Here is a 19665-nt window from a genome sequence, read left to right on the forward strand (position 1 = left end):
GCAATAGCAGTCAACTACACAAGAGCCCAAACCCAGCACGGCCCCCTCACTTCTCGATGATGTGTTGTTTCACCACAACCGATGACCCAAAAGAAAAAAAAACAAAAAAACATCAGACACAAGTAGATCCAGGATCAGTTCACCTGACACCCACTCAATTGTAATCTTATCCTTTTGGTGAAAACATCTGACCCAAGATCAGGATATAAGGTGCAATTTTCACAAATATTTCAGACCTCAACATGCGGGCGAATCACATACTGCTGGAAACATGTGCAACTTTACGAGAGAGAGGTGCAATACTGACAATTTTCATTTTCCTGTGTGCAAGAGATTTGGTAACTTGAGCTCGAGTCAGCGGCTGCCTGTTCACATTTGGATAATTTGGAGACGTCTGCTACATAGTCCAGGGGGTTTCAGTTCAAATAATGTGTCAGCGCTGAGGGAGATTGTGTAAAATATCACTGGACATCTAGAATGATTGGCAGGCCATTTTATTCCCATCTGCCAGTGGGAGGAGGAGTGGGAGGGCCCATCGCTCAGGTTTGTGCTCTCATTTAAAAAACACAACATCTCTAGTGCTATCTGTACAACATTCAACAACACATTTCTCGTTTTTTTGTGTTTGTTTTTTTTTTTTTTCCAATAATGCCAAAACAATAATAATTATCATTATAAGAAGAGCATTTTTCCATCTCAACGGCATTGAACGAACACCACACAAACTGAAATAAAATTCTAATAAAGGCCTCAATACCAGATAGTACACGTCACCTTCAAGTGGTGTTAGAGATAGAGAGACAGTTTACGGACAGGAGAGGGACGCGGAGGACGAGCAAGCATGAGAGACAGAGAGAAGAAGAAGAGGGAGAAGAAGAAGGGAGAGAAGAGAGGAAGAGGAGGAGCGAGACAGGTTGGAGAGAGAAAAAGGATGAAAAATAAAATTAAACAGAGGAGGAAGGTGAGAGAACAGGTGAATAATTGTGTTTTCTCAAGTTGATACGTGTTTTAGTGTCACCACGGACATGTTTTGGCACCTCATGAGATTAAATACAATATTATTCAGTCTTCGACTCGGGCTTTGGTTTACCAAGGGTTAGTAATAAGACCGAAAGCAGTCTTACTCTACATCTATAGTGATTTTCACTTGTCTAAGGGTTAAACAGTCCCTTGTTGCAAGCCTCTAGCTAGGCTAGAATGTAATAAGGCCTGGTGACCTTGTTTAAGGCCAAATGGCCTGAATAGTAGGAGAGAAATCTGGCGTAAAAACTGCTTTTCCCTGGAGGAGGTCAGGAGGTAAAACACAAGAAAAAGATTAGGAAAATGGGTTGAGGTGAAGACGGAGTGGGTGGGGAGGAAATAAATGGAGATGGTGAATAGGAGGGGAGGCAGAAGGATACAGAGAGAGAGAGAGAGAGAGAGAGAAAGAGAGTGTGTGTAGATATAGGCTAAGTGCTTTTGGTGAGTTTTACAAAATACACCAGGAAGTGCTTGAAACAGAAGGCACGGTGGCATTGACAGTAGTTGTTAAGGAGACACCACTAAGGGACTTTCACTACAAAACTCATAAGGTGCTCTAAAGAGGAACTGAAACACATTAATGCACATTAAGGAAATGCATAAGGCAGCAGCTGCAACCATTGGCTACCCCATCAAACAATAGGCTGGGAGGATAGATGGCGGCTGTTAACCAGTCCAGTCAGGTTACATGACAGTCACAGATCACATTTAGTTTTGCAAACATGCCTTTAAACCACGAGTGCATGACACGCCACTTTCAATGTTAACACGTGGCAACAGGTTGTGCTGATGATGTGTCGACAAAAAACGATGGTTTGTGAGTAAGATTTACATTGGTGACTTTCTTTTCCGAACCAATTCTGATCGACAGATTGAATTGTTGCTGAACTGATTTGCTGATTTGATTGGGGCGAATGGATTGAAACCACAGCTTTACACTCAGAACAACAACAGAAAGTGACAATTTCAGTTGAAAAAAGTTTGGTCTATCGATAACGTCAAAATAAAAACAACTACTTTGGGAACTCAAACCTTGCACAGTGCTCTGTATAGACATTCCAACTAGTCTTAACTCACAAACATTATAATCAATATTACCTATATTCATTACCTTTTTCCGTAAGCATCTCGAAATGAAAATAAACATAAAAAGTCTTTTTCTGCTTTTTTTTTCTTTCTTGTCTTTACAAAAGCTACACATATTCTACTGGGATGTCTATGCATTTGTTAGTGTTTTAATAATTACTCCTACCATTGTCTTTTCTTTTCTTATAAAAAAAGAAGAAGAGAGGGAATCTACTCATCTAAAAGACACCATACCCCAAGAGTACGGTTTGTTTCTCAGATTTAGTCCCATTTGGCAGGGATACTCCTTTCTTTTCCATTTTCTTCCTCACGTCTTCTCTCTTACTTATTAAGGAGAAATAATGAAAGTGTTCTTTTTTTTTTTTTGACACACAGTCGCAAAGTCTTTAACAGATGCGTCCGCTGATTGTGTTCGGGGTTCGAGCGACATCCCCACAGCCCCAAACAGACTTCTGCTCTGTGTTTCTTCCTTTTCCACGCGTCTACGATGACTTTGAGTCGCCACGGCAACCCAACCGGCATGTCCTGCCACTGTAAACACTGAATTTTAAACTTTATCCTCCCTTTATCTCTCAACCTTTGACCTCTTTCGTCACATTATATGTATATTGTAGTGTTTTGCTGCTAGTTTTCTTTTTTTCAGGCTGAGCCACAAACGGCGGCGGTCTGTGTTGAGGACGTCTCACGCCAGCAACGTAGCGTTTCTTTTACAACTTAACTATTCACAACACCCTAGAACCATTTTAACAAATATACTTATATCTTTTTAAACTGTATATTCAGATAAAATGAGTGACCTATCAGAGCCTCGAGGCGCAAGCATAGAGACTCTCTTGACGACATACATTAACAGGCACTAACCGATAAAAACAAAACGAAAAAAATTACAAACTTTTCTTTCTCTTTTTCCCTAGGACAATCTTGTAGGTACAATTCACACATACAAGGCAGTGATTTACACTATAGGGAATCATTATCAGGATCACACTGTTTGTGATGGCCGTCTGTCTCATGCTTTCAGAGAACACTGATTAGCTTAGCTGAGGTTCACAGCTTGAAACTTTCCTTGACAAATGCCTTCCTCGTTTTTATCTCGGATCTTGACCAGAGCTTAACGTGTAGGGGAATCAAACTGTTGTCAAAGTTTGGTCCATTTTCAGTCATGAGGGCATCTCTTCACAGCTGGCTTTGACTTTCTCACTACAGTAGTCTGAGATATAAATTAGTAGTGCGTGATAAATGCTCATCTCTGGAATGACGGTGTGTCTGCCCTAGATCTTGTACATGTTTGTTTCATTAATCACACAGATGGTCGTCTTACATTTAAAATTAGCTGTCTTGGGGTGAAGATTGATTGGAAAGATGGCGTAGCAAGAAGGCCTAAGTAATCCTGAAAAGATGCATCCATATTGTTTTGTAGAGGAAGTTAGTGGATCAGAGGACCACACTGTCATGGCTGAAGTAGACAGCTGTTGCCAGAGGGAATAAAATAAACAGTTGCTTTCACATGAGATTTTTTTTAAGTTCTTTTCAATACCCTCCATCCCCAGTTTTAAGCCCTGACACATCAGGAGTCAAAAATCTTCACAGATGACCAGAAACACTGAGAGCATAAAGGGGGGACTATTCATCTGGCTTTCAGGCCCTTTTCTCTCTCTGTTCCTCAGTACTTTCTTCACTTTCTCAAGCATTGTTGAAAACTTTAAGCCCCTCTCCCTGGTTCATATGTTGTCATCCTACAACATTCTTAATCTGCTAAGACTCCTTCCTCTTCTCTATCCATGTGGTCAGAGCTCAGGGCTGGTGACAGAGCGAGGGACATCCTCAGATCTTGTTCCTGCCCTGGTGAATCTTCTAGACTGCTGTTCTCCCCCACTGCCTCCAAATCCTCCTCCACTTCCTCCTCTTGCTCTGGCTCTTCATCACCCTCCTCTATCTTATCCTTGAGTGAAAGACAGTCTCTTATATCCACAGATGCTGAGGCCAAGCTTGAGGCTTGGTCATCAGGGCTACTTTCAAGCTGGTTGGCCACATCTTCAGTGAGCCCATTGTGGGTTTGGTTTTGGGGCAAGGCCCATTCACCAAGGGGTGTCTGGGACTCAGCCCCACTCACATACCTCCATACTGCCAATGAGTCAGGGTCTGAGTGATCGATCCGGGATTGGGTGGGCTTTGGAGGCCCATCATCGTCCAAAATGGCTGAAGAGCCTCTTTTGCGCCTGGACTTACTGGTGTGGTTGACCTGAAGATGCATGGCCATCAGCTCTGCCGAGGAGGTGCGGAAAGGGCAGAACAAACACTGGCTCAGGGTGACCCCTGATGCTCCGTCCCCTCCACCACCACCACCACTAACAGCACCTTCTCCTTCCCCAACACTTCCAAATCCATCCTCCTCCATCCCTCCAAGGCCAGGTGAGGGACGCCGGGACAGATCCAGGGGTTCAAATCCGCCCTCTTGGGTGGAGGACGCAGACCCTTCCTTGCTGCTTCCATTGGACGGTTGGACCATTCGGCTGGTGGTGAGGGGCTTGCGACGGGACACTTTGGGGGCCTTCAGGGAAGATGTCCCCCTGATCCAGCCTCCCTCCATCCCTCCTTGGTAGAGCGCCCCCATCACCCCAGATAGATACCTGTACTGGGTCTCCAAGTCAACATCCCTCAGAGCTGCCAAGGCCTTCTGATGCTCTCGTTGGTCTGGAAGCCCAAGGAGCCAAGGCTGCTGGCTAGGCCTGGAGGAGGAAGTCTCCGTCGGACCTCGGGAGACGGGGCAGTGGTTGAGCAACTGGGTTCGACGCTGCTTGACCAGTCCAGAGGTTCCAGAGCTCAGGGTGTTGATAGTGGAGGTGAGACTGGATGAGGAGGTGTTGGAGACTGACAGAGCGTTACGTTGCTCCCGGTGGTGCCGTTGAAGGTGGTATTTCAGTGAGCCCGACTGGGTACCCGCATAGTCACAGTGGGGGCATTTGTAGGGTCTCTCACCTAGGAAAAGTGATAGAGATTGGCTGATGGGTATGGGAAACTGCAAAATACTACTGTGTGACAGTTTATTGTTGATTAACTAACTGGGAAATGGGAGAGTGAATGAACAGGCAAATTGTTAAATATGCATGATTTCATGAGAAATCTTAAGATAAATATTTTACCTAAATACATCCAATATGCAAGTGGTTATGGCTTATTTTACTGTAGGGGGTGTAGTTGCACATTTCTAAAGTGAGATGGCAGTATTTCATCACTGAATAAAAGTATGGAGGAGTGATTGGTACGATGAAGATCACTGGTATCATGATGGAGTCACATCAGCAGTAGGAAATGTATTGCATGTGTAAATGATCTTATCCACAAGAACAAAATAAACAAATAAACAAAAAACACACAACACAAAACCTCTTTTCATACATTTGGATGCCTTAAATAAAAGAGATATCAATCACAATTTGACTGTGTTGCTGGGATAAAAAAAATAATGGAATAAGAGTCTTGAGGGGCAATCATATTCTCAAGAGACTAGTAATATCAAGGGAGTACCATTATAATTTGAAGCCTTCACTTAAATTACTGACTGCCTTTTTGTGGCACTGTCCAAATGGTAATCACTTGATAGCAGAGGGAAGAAGTAGTGCATAAATATAAGTGTTGTATGTTATGGTGTATTATGTCATGGCTATGATGTGGTAGGTGGCGGGAGCTATAGATAAGTGCTCGTGATAGTAATACTGAATAGATTTCAGTGAATGCCTCTTGGGCATTGCCTTTCTGGAACTGGCACTTAGATATGCTCTAGTTATCTTAACCATTATGTGATTGCTGGAGATTGGTGGTGGCCTCTCAAAAATGGAAAAAGGATCATTATTAATTGTCTTAATTTTCTATCAGAATACTTATATTAAAGGTCATTAATTAAAAAAAAAATGATGATGATTCATACTGACAAAGTCTTACCAATATAGATATTAAGTGTGTGAGGAACTGCTATGACAGTTTTTAATTTTCATCAAAGTCTCACAGACATTTCACCAAAAATGTTCACTTTTTTAAGGAAGCCTTTTTGGAAAAAGCTTGTTGGAGGAAATCTGCTGTAGAGTGTCCTGTGCCTCTGCTCTACAGTCATTATAACAATGTAGAAATTATTTGAAGTGAATTTAAGGAGATAAATCGTATTGTAGGTTGTCTTGCTTCAAGACGGGGTCAAAAAATGCGAGCCTCGGGAAGATTAAAGACCAAAATGGGTTCTGAAATTATTCAGAGAAATCTGTGAACATGTACTATGCACCATGGAGATTGCATACCCATCACTATGCTTTACGCCTAAAAGAGATGCATTGGGTGGAAACTGGCCCTTAAGTTCAAATCACGCAAAACATGAAAAATGGGTTGGCATAGTGACAAATTTGAGAGGTTTTCATCTAAAACCTACGCTATGTCAGTAAAGCTTTTTCATGTCTCACAATTTAACACAATGTGAATAAGATGGTTTGGGTGAGATTAGGTATATTTGGCCTACCTAATAGCAAAATCAGTTTCTAGAGGAATATAGCAGGAAAAAATGAATTTTTAAAACCTTATTGGGGTACCTTAGTTGGGAGCAAAGATGACAGATTAGAAAAGCGGTACCTGGTTAACATTAGAATCCCTGGCAAGGCTTGAAAAATCTGGGAAAGTGAACAAATAAAACTTCACTTCCTCAACAACTGCTGCTGAAGTGCCCTTAAGCAGGGCACTTAACCCCCAGTTCAGTAGAGGAGCTGCTCTGTACGCTGGCAGCAGAGGATCACGGTTGGCACTGGGCAGCTTCCAGGTGTGAATGTGTGTATAAAGTGTGAAGGACATCCTGTGAAAGACTATGAGTCCTTCCCTGGATATTTGAAGGTTAAAAAATACTAGATGTGGTTTGTTTGACTCTCCGCAGTTTCTCACCTGTGTGAACTCTCAGGTGCACTTTGAGGTGGTGTGATGAGCGAAAGGCTTTACCGCAGTAAGGGCAGTCTTTCACTCCCGAACCACGGACACGCTCCCTGGTGGGAACTGAAGGTACGGAGGAAACTGCTGTCAAACCATTCTCTCCTGCAAGGAGATTAAAGGCATAAAGGACTAAGTGGGTACATGCATTTTGAGTGAGAGGGAGCACAGCGAAGCTTTGATTTACAACAAACAAACAATATAGGAATGACATACCACAAACATCAACTATAGGCCTAATGATGTACTAACATTACATATTGATCAAACAATCCCAGCCAACAGACTAAATGAAAAAAGAGGGAAAGTGACTCTACCTTGGAAACTTGAGATGACAGAGTGAAATCCTGCAGCTGCTCCAGCTTGTTGTGTTCCAGCACTGTGCACTTTGGACTCCTGTCTCACTTCACTGTTACCTCCTCTCCCCAACCCCACCCCTCTACGACTACCACTCCCTTCCTCCTCAATGCCACCTCCTTTCTGCGGCCTCTGAGTGTGAACACGAGCATGAATCACCACCTGCTGCAGGCTTCGGAATAGCTTTCCACAGTCAGGGCATTCCCATGGCCCTCCTCCACCCGCGGCACCTCCAGAGACGGTGGCCTCCTCTCTCAGATCCATGCCTCCGAGGTAGGCCCTGACTTGATCGGCCTCTGTGATTACAGAGCTCCGACCTGGGCCGCGCTGGCCCTGTTGCTGGCCTCGCTGCATGGGTCTCTGCTGCTGCTGAGCTGCCACCAGACTGCGAGCTACCAGCTGCCACATGGCTGCCTGGTCCCCTCCATCAGACACCGATGCTGTAACTTCCCCTGCTCCCCCTCCTCTAGTTCCTCCTCCTCCTGCTCTGCTTGTGTCCCCTGCTCCAACGCCACCACTACCATTTCCCATCTCTGCCACCTGAGCCACTGCCTGGAGCCTCTCCATACAGCTTGCCCCGCCCCCATCACTAGGCAACCCCAGGTATCCCAGTATAGCTGACTTTGTAGAGCCCATCCCCCCGCGGTTTCCAGAATCTCTCTCTGATCTTCCTCGTCCCCCTCTTCCTCCTCCTCCTCGCTGGGCCAGTAGGAGGCTGGAATAAAGGGCATTGAGAGATTGGCTGCTTGTAGAGCCTTTAGCCTGCTGCTCAGCACCCGCTGGTACCCCTAGAGCACCCAGCCCAGCCTTCAACCCAAGCTTGTTTAGATGGACTTTCATGTGGTTCTTAAGAAACCATGGTTCCTTGAAGCCGCGGCCACATACCTGGCACTTATGGTCCAGTGAGTCCTTGTGCTTGCGCATATGGCCCTTCAGAAACCAAGACTGGGTGAAGCGCTGACCACAAGTGTCACAGCGAAATGCCGGTAGTGAGGAGGACACGGCCACGGCTGTCGCTGACGCCATCTGGGGTGTGTTGGGAGTTGGGGTCGGGGTAGGGGTCGGGGTAGGCACAGGAGTGTCAGGGGTCGCGATGATGGGCCTGGAACTGTAGGCAGGTGGCAGTGAAGGTGCCTCAGGGGAAGGGTGGCACTCCTGCAGGTGAGATGCCAGGCTCTCCTCTTGGCTGGCAGAGAAGGGGCACAGCGTGCATTTGTAGGGGTTGTGGAGAATGCGGACGTGGCGTGCCAGCTCTGAGGCCGTGCGGAATTTTCCTTTGCAGGCATGGCAGCGAAACGTGGGTGCTGTGGTAGAAGAGGCTGACTCCCCGATGGTAGGAGCGCCAGAGGAATAAGGAGAGATCACAGTCATGGGGTCCTCGGTCAGCGGAGGAGTCAAGGGTGTACTTTCATCCAGTAGGAAGTTTGGGCTCTGGTCTGTCTGTAGACTCTCATGTAAACCTTGGACCTCACCGTCTTCTTCCTCCTCTTCTTTGAGATGCTGGATAAGAGTCCCCGGCAGTGGACGCTGGTTCTGGTGGCTTCTGTGGTTCTGGATTATGTCTTTGTGGTTCTGTTGGACCTTGAGGTGCTGCTGTAGCGGGGCTGAAGGGAGCCCTGTCTGGTACAGGGCCGAAGCTCGGCGGTCCAGACTGTGAGCCCGCGCATGGAGGGACAAAATACTTTGGAACCGAAATCTCTTCCCACACACATGACAGGGAAACCTGAGTGCAGGCCCTGAGGAGGCTCCTCCCACTCCAGGCATTGCCCCGGTAGCGGTATCCTTCTGGAACAGCTGGAGGTCCAGTTCATCATTGCAGCTTCCGCTCTGCCCTGAGGAGAGGGCCAGCTCCAGAGCTCCAAACCCGAGGAGTGGAGCCGATGGCGTGGCCGGGGGAGAGCTCTCCAATCCGGGGCTGCAGCCAGCTTCCTGCCCCCCTCCTCCTGGGAACAGAGCCACAGCCGGAGTCGGGGACGGAGGGACTCCCTCCAGCCCTTCCTCCTCGTCTTCATCGTGGTGGTTGTTGGTGTCCTGGTGGAGGGGGAAGGGAGAGAGGGGGAAGTACGGCGTGGTGTCTGGGCTGCGACGGGAAGGTTCGGGGCTGTGAAGGGGCAGAACAAGGGGGCTGTCAGGAAGAGAGAGCTGGGTGTGAGGAGAGGAGGCCTGCGGACTGTGGTCCAGGGACGGCAGTGTCGGGGGAGACTGGGGCTGCTCACAGGAGAGAGCCAACACACACTCTGGCGGAGAGTCCATTCTCTATCGAGTGAGAGAGAGGGTACGAGACAGTCAGTCAGAAAGATAGGGACAAGAAGGCAGCTAGAGAGATATAATGACTCTGGAGAGACTTATGACTTTTAAAAGCAAGCGAGAGGAAAGGTTAGATTTGCATGTTGTGCATAATAATATTAACTGTAACTTGACCTTGATCAGATCTGGAAATGAGCCAGAAAGAGAAAATACACCCAAACGGCATGAGTCTGAGCAACGCTTTAGCACATATGTGTGTTAGAGTACATGAGAGCCTTCACATGTGTTATGTCTCTGGTGGCAGAAAATTACCAGCAGTGTGTGTGCTGCTATGCCATTCTTCAGTATCTTGGCTGAGGGGAGTCACACGTCTGTGGCAGCCTCCTCCTTTAGTCTTCTGGGGGCCAAAAACCAAAAGAACCACAGCAACAACAAAACAATAAGAATTTGTACTCACATGAGGCAAATAAGAAATTCTGCTTAAAAATGAGATATCCACATTTACAAAAAAACACTCATCCACTCTAAACTATTGCTAACTTACAAAATAAAACACACCAAAGAACTTTATTCAAGAATGCATTTAAATTAGTAGTACTGTGGATGCATGGATGCAGCCACTGATGCTTTTGAAAGATTGAGCAATGAACTGTAAGTAGGAGTTTTCTTCCGAAACAGATAAAAAGCATTTCAGGATGAAACTCTTCGACTGTATCCCATCATAGATGCAAATTACAGCAATCAAATGCATGCTCAGAAACATTTCTGAACGTGTTAGATACAATACTTGTACAAATTAAATCACTATTTGATCCTCATTTGCTGCTCGGTCTGTGTGGGTGGGTGTGCTTGAATGTGTAACAGGTGTGCACCTGTTCTCGCTCCTGCATATGCTCATAACACACTCCAGTGTGCTGCTCGTACATATGGACAATTAAACTGAGCGTGAATCCGCGTCTGTGCACATGTCTGTATCTGTGTCTCAGTATGTGTGTGTGTGTATTTGTGTGTGTAAGAGTTAAGGGCACCACAGGACATGGACTGTCCCAAACAGGATGGGCGCGAGATGTTTTGACTTCCCCACACACCCTTCCTGTGCACTCGTACAGTAGCAGCTTTTAGCTTAAATCTGGGCTGTATACACGTGCATACACACACATGCACACACACACATACACACACACACATTCACACACACATATGCATATGTATGCAATCCTGCACAAAGGAATATTTGTTACATCTATCGCCTGGGTATGGCAGCTTTGACCCTTGCATTCTCTTGGTTTCTTGTATAGGCGATGTAGAAATATAAGCTGATTCTACTGTGGCAGTTGTTGCAAGTCGCTTTGAACAACACCGTCAGCCAAAATGTACGTGAAATGTACAGTAAATGTGCTTATGCATACACAACGATCAAACACATGTGTGCAGTCACATTTAGGCAGGCACGCACACATACTGAAATATTCTGAGTGCACAGCAGTTTGCATGTATCAGTTAGAGCGGGTTTATTCAGATAGGCTGTTTTTGTCTGTCATTTGGTGGAGTTGGGAAGCAGCAGTGGCGCCCACAACAAAACAAAAGGTCATCAATCATTGTGGCAAAACAATGGAACATCTGTGTTCGCAGGTGTGTCGCCCATATTTGTGTTCACGTGGCAGTATGTTCACATATGTGTTTATATGAACTGTGGATTTGTGTTTGTGTATGTGTGTGTGTGTGTGTGTGTGTGTGTGTGTGTGTGTGTGTGTGTCAGCGAGCCTGGATGACAAAGAGATTCTCATGTAGCCAGTTGACATTTTAGCTCAGCTATGACTCACAGGGATATCACACCATATCAATCACGTACAAACACACACTCTCACACACAGAGTCCTTTCTTAATCCACCATTATTGTTCTCTCTGTCCCTGTCTTCCTTTCCCTTCCTTCTTTCTTTCTCTCTCTCTCTCTCTCTCTCTCTCCCTGATTCATACTCCTCCCATCCCCCTCTCATTCTCTCGCTCCCTCGCTCCCTCCCTCTATTATTCACTAATTTTCTTTCATTCTCTCTCTCTCCCTCTTTCTTTCTCTCCTGCAGTGTTGCCAGTTGGCAGTGTGCCAGGGAATGCTGATATCAGCTGGTAGATTGGGCCCTGCCAACATGGCGAAGAGCAAAAATGAGAGAGAAAGAAGGCAGACAGAAAGAGAAAGAGAGAAAGAGAGAGAGAGAGAGAGAGAGAGAGAGAGAGAGAGAGAGAGAGAGAGAGCAGTTGCAAACTGGACAGCTTCAAAAAAAAAAAAAACATTGTCAAAAACCATATGAATGAAAATGATTTAATGTGATTGCCAATGTGGTGTTGAGGGGAAACGGGGGAAGAAAAACAGACAGAATAGAGAGAAAGAGAGAGAGACAGACAGACAGACAGACAGACAGACAGAGAGAGAGAGAGAGAGAGAGACATGCTGGAACAGAGAATGGGAAAGAAATCAGAGGGATGGAGTGGCAGGCTGGGGCATAACATGTGAAGATGTGAGCAGGGAACGACTGAATTAAAATCATTTGCAATTTTCTAATAAAAAAAGCAACAGACACAAATATGCATACAGACAGATGCGGAGAGAAAGAGGAAGAGCGAGACAGAGAGTGAGCCTGACTATCTGAATGTATCTGCAGCGGTGTTAGGTCTGATGGCATTATCATATGAATATCACCATCATGATGCATTGTTCCACTGTGACAGTGGCCGTCGCCAACCACCAGCCCTGTCATGCCAATAAAGCAAATTTGGATAGATGGAGAGAGCGAGATAAGGTGTAAAAAGGATGGAGGGAAGGGGAGCTGGGGGAGACAGGGAGGGGGGTAGAAATCAGATTGGAATTGGCTAGAACAAAAACGAATAAAACTCCAGGTGTAAATTAACCCAAGGGCACGCTGGAGATCCAATCAGCCAAACCACTTCCAGAAGCGGTCAGAAACATATTTGGCCACATTATCAGCAAAGTTTAAACTCTTCAACCCTCCTGGTCCCGGCTCTTGGTTCATCATTACAAAAGCATGCTACACAGCTGAGCTTTATTTAAAACCCCAGAAAAACTTTATTTTAAATTCCAGCAGAGATCCCAAGGTTTCAATAGATAACAAACATGACCCGCTGAATTACAAGGAAATGTGTAAAATAAAAAAAGATGATCATTTTATTTTTGATGGAATGATGCATCTGTAAAACAATGGCGTCTTGGGTTTGCCTGTTTCTTCCAATAAAAGCTTGCTGTAGCTTCAGTGGAGCAGCAGATACAGAGTATGTACGTGACATTGCTGTACAATATGGGAAAATATGTGTTGAAGCTGCTTAAGGTGAAATTAGGGGACAATCGGAGTTCAAGATGGTAAAATGCGTCTGTCTCCAGTCTGCACGTAAGAATTACATAAACAGAAGTAAACTTCCACCTGCCAAGTGCGCACAAATGGACTGTCAGGATACAGTTGTGGATGCGAGCGAGACGAGGAGCTCTCTGTCAGAACGAGAACATGTAAATATTGTGAGAGGATGTGATGTGTGTGGCAGCGTTACAAGGGGAAAGAGAAATCTGATTTCAAGGTGTGTGTGCTGGAAACACATTTCAGTGTCAGGTGTAAATGTAATCCAGCTAAACCATATAGTCGATCTGGATGTGCGACGCATATTGATGCCAGGTGTAAAAAAGGCGCCTTGCTGCGGAGACAAAAACATGCATATTTAATTGGGTTTCCCTCATGCAACAATGATACACCGCACTTTTCACTGACTCTCGGCTCTGGCATTTGCAGAACGCGGAGGCGCAGTGGCTTTTTTTTTTTTTTTTTTACATGGCCTTTTCCACTTTCTCTACCTCTGTATTGTGCAGCGTGAGTGAACCTGTGTAACAGTACCGTAACTCACTGGGTAATTACAACTTAAAAGCTCAACACCGTTGTGTAAAGTGTTGCTACAGTGTCGCCATTACCATAATTACAGCGTAACTTTGATCATCGAGTTAACTGATTTGAACAACTATCCAATTATCTTCGCTTAAGATTAGTATTTTATGAAAGAGTTCTTATGAAAGTGGTGCCTCCCTTCGTCTGCTTCCACGGTGAATGGCAATCTCTGCATTCCCAATTCAGATGACAAAAAAAGAAAAAAACAACACTGAATAAACATGGGTGACTAGTTTTGCGCCTGTGTCATGAGCTGTGTGGGGGCACTGAGTCATACATCACATGTTGATAAATAGTTGCCATGGGAGTGCAGGCGCAATATGTTCAGACAAGTTTTTATTTTTGGGTGTTTGATCTCCCTCTATAAATGTCTACTGAGTACACAACTAAGTGCAGTATATTGCGAGGCTAGAGTTAGCGCAGGTTTGTACATGCCGAGGTAGACATCACGGTTGTGAGTGCGGGCGAGGGCGTGAACAAGCTTCCATTTAATGTTTGTCACCGCGTGTGTGTGTGTGTGTGGGCTGATGCTATGTGCTCAAATTGAAATTAATCATATACAATGGGGTGGAGATTCGTCTTATAGCCTGTATGTGAACGTTTGCATTCATCTCCTGAATGAGTGCGTTCACGAGGGTGTACATTAACTGCCTGTGTGTGTGTGTGTGTGTGTGTGTGTGTGTGTGCACAGCCCACCTAAAAATAGACGTTTGTGAGGTTTGTCTCTGGGCCGTAGGGCATTAAATACTGTGTGTATCTGAGTGCTGCGTGTGTGTGTGTACTCCTTACTTTTTCTTTTTTTTCTTTCTTTTTTTTTTTTAACAAATCCTCACATGATGCAGTGAGTGTGAAGAAAGGTGTCTTTTTGGGGGGTATGAAAGGGTATGTGACAGAGGGACCGGCTCCAAAATGTGCGATGCGAGTTGATGATAGAAGACGAGCAATAAAGAAACAGAAGGGCGAGAAAGTGCAAAAGAGGAGGCGGGTCGGCTCTCTGTGTGGTACAGTATAATTCGAGGCCTGTGGTTTTTATCGCGTGGTCACGCGGCAAACTTCCCCACAGACGGTATTCATTTCCTTTACTTCACCTTTCCCTGAACCCCCCTCCTTCAGTCCCTCCCTCGTTCCAACTTTATCTGGCTCGCGTTCTCCCCTCCCCTCATCTTTCGCTGTGCTGTGATGGAGGGGGGGGGGGGTCTCCCACTGTGTCTCGATAACTGACTGTAAGGATGCCTCCACTGGTTTCCTTGTATCTCAATTTCTTCGAGGAAAAAAATGCAAACCTTTCAGGGATCTTGGCACCACGGTCCAGTGTAGCTCACCGGTCGTGAACACTGCCAATATAATGGGTTTAGCTCCCATCTGTGCTATGGATAAAATAAATGTAATGCCACAAGGCGCTTGGGATAATGGCGTCCACCAAATGGAATATGACTGACCTTCTTAATAGATATTTAATGAGCTAAGTGAAGAGTAAGTTGATCGATTCAGGCGTTCTTGATTGCCGAGTCTCCCTTCTTTCATCTTTACCTTGATCAAGAGTGGGCGCATAAATACCCGAAAGAGTGAAAGTGTTTTATGAATTTTAGAGTGTTCAAGCCCCTGTGGCCTGTTTAAAAGAAGCTCCCTGCCCTGCGGATCTGTTTTATCTGCCGCTCTTTGCTGCTCGCCTCCTGTATACTTAACACCTTTCCCTCCTTCTTACTTACACCTCCTCCTCCTCTTGTCTAGCCTCCCCACTTCACTTCTCCTTCTCATCTATCCTGCGTTTCTCTCCCTCCGCCCTCCGTCTCCTGTCAAGCTGTCTCCTCTGCTCTTTCTGAATGAAATCTTCCTCCAGTGGAGAAAACGAGCCGACGCGTCCCGGCAGTTGTGGAGCACCGAGCTGGGAGTGATGCAACGAGTGCCAGATCAGAGCGAGTGAATCTGAACGCTGGAAACATCACAGCGCCTCGTTCTGCAGAAACGAGGCTCTCGCTCGGAGTCATGCGGGCCGCACTGTGTCTAAACCAATGAGTGGGCGCGTTGAGAGACTTGACTGGCTCGTCTGATACGGGATCACAAAAATGACAGCATAAAAAAAAAAGGCATTGGTTGAAATGACAAAAATCATAAGCGAATCATTGGACATAATACTTCTAAAAGGTTTAAAGAGAATGCCTTCGCGCATTCATCTGCCTGTGCGGATACAGGGATCACCTGGAGGAGTTGAGGGGGAGAAAAAAAAGAGCAAAGCAGGCAGCAATCATGCATCCCACAGGTGCAAGACAGATTTCCCTATGATCAGTTATATTTCCTGACCAAAAACCCACATTTGCGCTGACTGACACCTGTCAATCAGCTAATGAGCGTCCCGTTCAGCCAGAAAAAACTGGACTCAAACGCCACATTTTCTCTTGCAGCAGTGCGGCTTAGGCCATGTCAACACGACGCCAGGTAAACTGGAAATGTAATTTTGGGGTTTCATCCGAAGCTGCAAGGTCCGCACTTGTGGGCTTCACCAGTGTCGATGTTTTGTTAGTCACTTCACTGACACTGATGAAGCCCATGAAGGCGCAATGTCTGTATTGAAATTAAATTCTTCATAAAACTCAGAGTGTGGGCTGTGCATTTTTCTACTTTTCCACTGTTCACATTCTTCAGTCTACGCATCAAGTAGATTTTTTTTCTTTCTGTGCATGGGTTTTTCCTCAAAACTACGTCATATTTAAGTTTTCCGCTTCCAAACTCCTGCTGTTCACATTGAAAAACCAAAAATGGGTAAAGTCCCTTATCGAGCGTGCACAGCCGTACGTGTGTGACCTGTGCATGCTCGATACCAGATTACGCCCCAGATCACATGACAATCCTACGTCAGCTCCGTTTTTCCCCATTCACACTACAAAGCCAGACGGGCGTTTTGAACTTCACACACTTTTGGAGAGCATCCGCAAAATTAATTGATTTCTTGAGTGGAAAACGCCGGCTTAGTGTAGAAGTACAGTGAAAACATGAAAAAAAAAATTGACTTGGTTTTAGTGTGGACACTGGCCTTAGTGAGTCAGAAGACCATCATTCAGTTTGAAGCTGCCGTGTCAGCAAGCATCTGACCTGCTTAAGCGTCCTTGAGAAAAACTCTGACTGAACCTATGAGCCCCTGGGGCATTTTATGGAGCTGACACTGACCTTTGACCTCCTTGTGGCATGTATGTGTGTCATATGTTTACCTCTCAAGACATTTGACAACATGTCTAACTTCAGGAAAAACTGCACCTAATTGCAAGACGGCGTTCTAAATTTACCTTGAGGACATTTACCGTGTGTGCTCTTTGCCAGTAACACCCTGCTTCACATTCATCTGCACGTTCATTGATCTGGGAGTGGCTACAGTCTTGTGCTCTCACTCTTTTGGTGTAATTAGGGGTTGGGCACCTTACTCAAGGGCACCTTGGCAGAGGAGACGGGACATCAGACACAGGCTTCACCTCTCCCTGGGGATCCCGACCAGCAACCTCCCAGTCTCAAAACCAGCCTCTCTCTAAACTTCAAGCTTCCACTGCTCCCTATCTCCTGATGAATTGTGCCGCACACAAGAGGGTAGAGCGCGCAGACTGATCCAACGCTATCTTTTGCTTGACCTACTGCTTTAAATCACAGCGGGCCTTCCTAGTGGCGCTGTGACCTCCTTAGATTGCCATGCTATCCAAAATTATGATCAAGCACATACCGGTATAGTGACAGACTTTAATCTGGGGCAGCGCACGCACAGCGGGGAACGCGACCGTCTACCTGTCCACCTCCACCGCAACAAAGGAAAAGGTCAATCGGTTTGAAACCCTGGTCCAAAAACTCAATACAAGTGGCACAAGTGGCATACTATTTAAGTAAGACCCTAATGCTCTAAATACACACTAATCCCGAGCAGCCAGCAGAACTCTCTACAGTCTCAAAATGTCACAATGCAGTAGATTCTCCCTAACTGAGGGCAAGCAGGTGCCTCTCCCGCAGCGCACTAATGACCCAATTATATCAATCAGAAGCCTTGATTGGTGCTACACTCCTCTCCTTTTTACTCTCTCTGTACTCTCTCTCTCTCCCGCTCACACACACACACACACATCTTCCCTCCCTAAGAGCCACCTGGATGGTGTATATGTGTCCCTCAAGTGCAGTACAGTATGTACAAAGATGTGGAAGAGGAGGAGGAGGAGGATAGCGCTGGAACACAACACCGTACAATGTGAGAGGTCTAAATGAAGCAAAACCATTAGACCCCCCCCCACCCCCTTTCTACAGCGGGCCAGCATTTTAGATTCATTAGTGAGTCCCTGATGTGTATTCACAATCCCTTAACACGAAATCATAGTGTATCAAAAAGGGAACTACCTGTGGAGGTGAGGAAGAGCACTTTTCCGATAAAGGGGTGACTCTTTTCATATCTGTTTGCTTGTGAGGGGAAAAAATACAATGTGCAGGGAGGGGGCAAAGGCTGGACAAAAGCATAAGGTTACAGTTAAAAGCAGTGATGTCATGGTTTAAAAAATTTGGACGTTTGTAGTGACCTTCAGGAGAAATTATCATGACACAAAATGACAAAAAAAAAATTGTTTTCATGCAACACTGAATTTATAGACCTTATCCACATAACTGAGTTTCAAAACTAAGTTTGATAAGCTCTTACTTTATATGCACTATGAATTTACATAATAAAGATTTACATCAGCTTAAAAATGTGACTAAACTCTGATTCCTAATTTTTAAAAAAAGATATTGGCTTGAGTGAGTTTAGGTGGGTTCACCCTCCACCACATCCCTGATTATAGGACAAGCAAGAATGTCAACCCATTTCCACTGTGCACATGCTCTGAAAAGTGAAACATTTTGGGTGGATATAAAAATAGGGCATTTCAGGATCCCTAAACATGTTCCACTGGATATAGAAAAGGCGACGGGAGTGTCTTTGGTCAACCCAGATGACACGTCTGCGCCTTATCTCAAGAGGAATTTCCTCCTCGCCCGTATGATGTGCGTCAATAACGTGCAACCATTTTCAGTCGCTCTTTCCCCTCTTCTCTCTCGCGGCCATCTCAATTAGAGGCACATTAATGAAATAAATAACCATCAACAAACAATGCACTAATAAACACCCCCCCTCCCTAAAATGAGATTAACCCTGCCCGCAGATGGTGTCTGTGCACAATTTAGCTTCCAAAATGCGATTAAAAAGCATAAACACTGGGATGTAGTTTGGAGAAGTCGGGGGTGGCGTGTGTGTGTCATGTCAGCCTATCTATCGCTCGCTCCCCTGCTCCATTTTGTTCCTAAATTTTCTATACAAAAGATTAAGGGAGGGGAAAAGACGAGTGAGCGAGCAGGGAGGACGGGAGGAAAAAAAGTGCCATCATGGATTTCATCTTGAAACCTCTGCCAATCTCCCAACCCGACATCACCCCCAAAAGCGACAGCATATCCAAAAAACGTACAGTTTTAAACCTAGGAGGCAAACCGGTAACTTAGAACGCTACAATGTATATACAATGCATTTTGGCAACACGCGTTTTGCAAACACGGCTACAACGTTGCATGCTACACTTGCTACTTTCTGAGCTTGTAGGGACTGGAGGTGATGTTAGGACAACTAAACCGGTTGTAATAGTAGTCTAGTAAACATTGTAGTTAAAGGTCGGAGGACTGATGTCTTTTAAGCAGTATTACAGCCCGGGATCAGTTGCTGGATGCGTTTTTGCGCACATCACAGATGAAAGTGGCGGTGCTTATCTCGAAAACAATGCAGTACACAATGCCTAATGCGTCTCCAACAAAAGAATTAGTCAAGCTAATCGCATCTACCTAGAAATTCTGCTTTGTAGATCAACTTGCTAACATGCAAAAATCTACTTTACCGCTGGCCAATATGTCTGCGGCTTATCGAAATCCTCCGTTACGCACGGAGAACTTGTGTCCCTTTTTGTAAAGCTACTTTTTTTGGGTCCAACATCGCGTCTTTTTAGACGTTTTAAATGAGACTGGGGAGAAGAGGTCAATGTGCTGCCTCATTTTGGAACTGAAGCGTTT

The 19665-nt window shown here is 45.5% G+C and overlaps 1 protein-coding gene across 3 annotated transcripts in view; it reads right to left on the reverse strand.

Moving 5' to 3' along the window:
- Positions 1-613: 613 nt before the first annotated feature.
- znf219 (zinc finger protein 219) overlaps positions 614-19665 on the reverse strand; it is a 19881-nt gene continuing 829 nt past the window's right edge. The window contains exons 2-5 of one of the 3 annotated variants that reach the window (XM_030076227.1): positions 9982-10063; positions 7383-9678; positions 7024-7170; positions 614-5085 (exon numbers count right to left, since the gene is read on the reverse strand). In XM_030076227.1, coding sequence (XP_029932087.1) covers positions 3854-5085; positions 7024-7170; positions 7383-9675 — 3672 coding nt within the window. In that variant the 5' untranslated portion in view covers positions 9676-9678; positions 9982-10063 and the 3' untranslated portion in view covers positions 614-3853. Of the gene's footprint in view, positions 5086-7023; positions 7171-7382; positions 9679-9981; positions 10067-19665 lie in introns of all 3 variants that reach the window. The other 2 variants (XM_030076228.1, XM_030076226.1) reach the window with 2 other exon arrangements.

The sequence above is a fragment of the Myripristis murdjan genome, chromosome 18 (assembly GCF_902150065.1).
Source record: "Myripristis murdjan chromosome 18, fMyrMur1.1, whole genome shotgun sequence".
Taxonomy (NCBI): domain Eukaryota; kingdom Metazoa; phylum Chordata; class Actinopteri; order Holocentriformes; family Holocentridae; genus Myripristis; species Myripristis murdjan.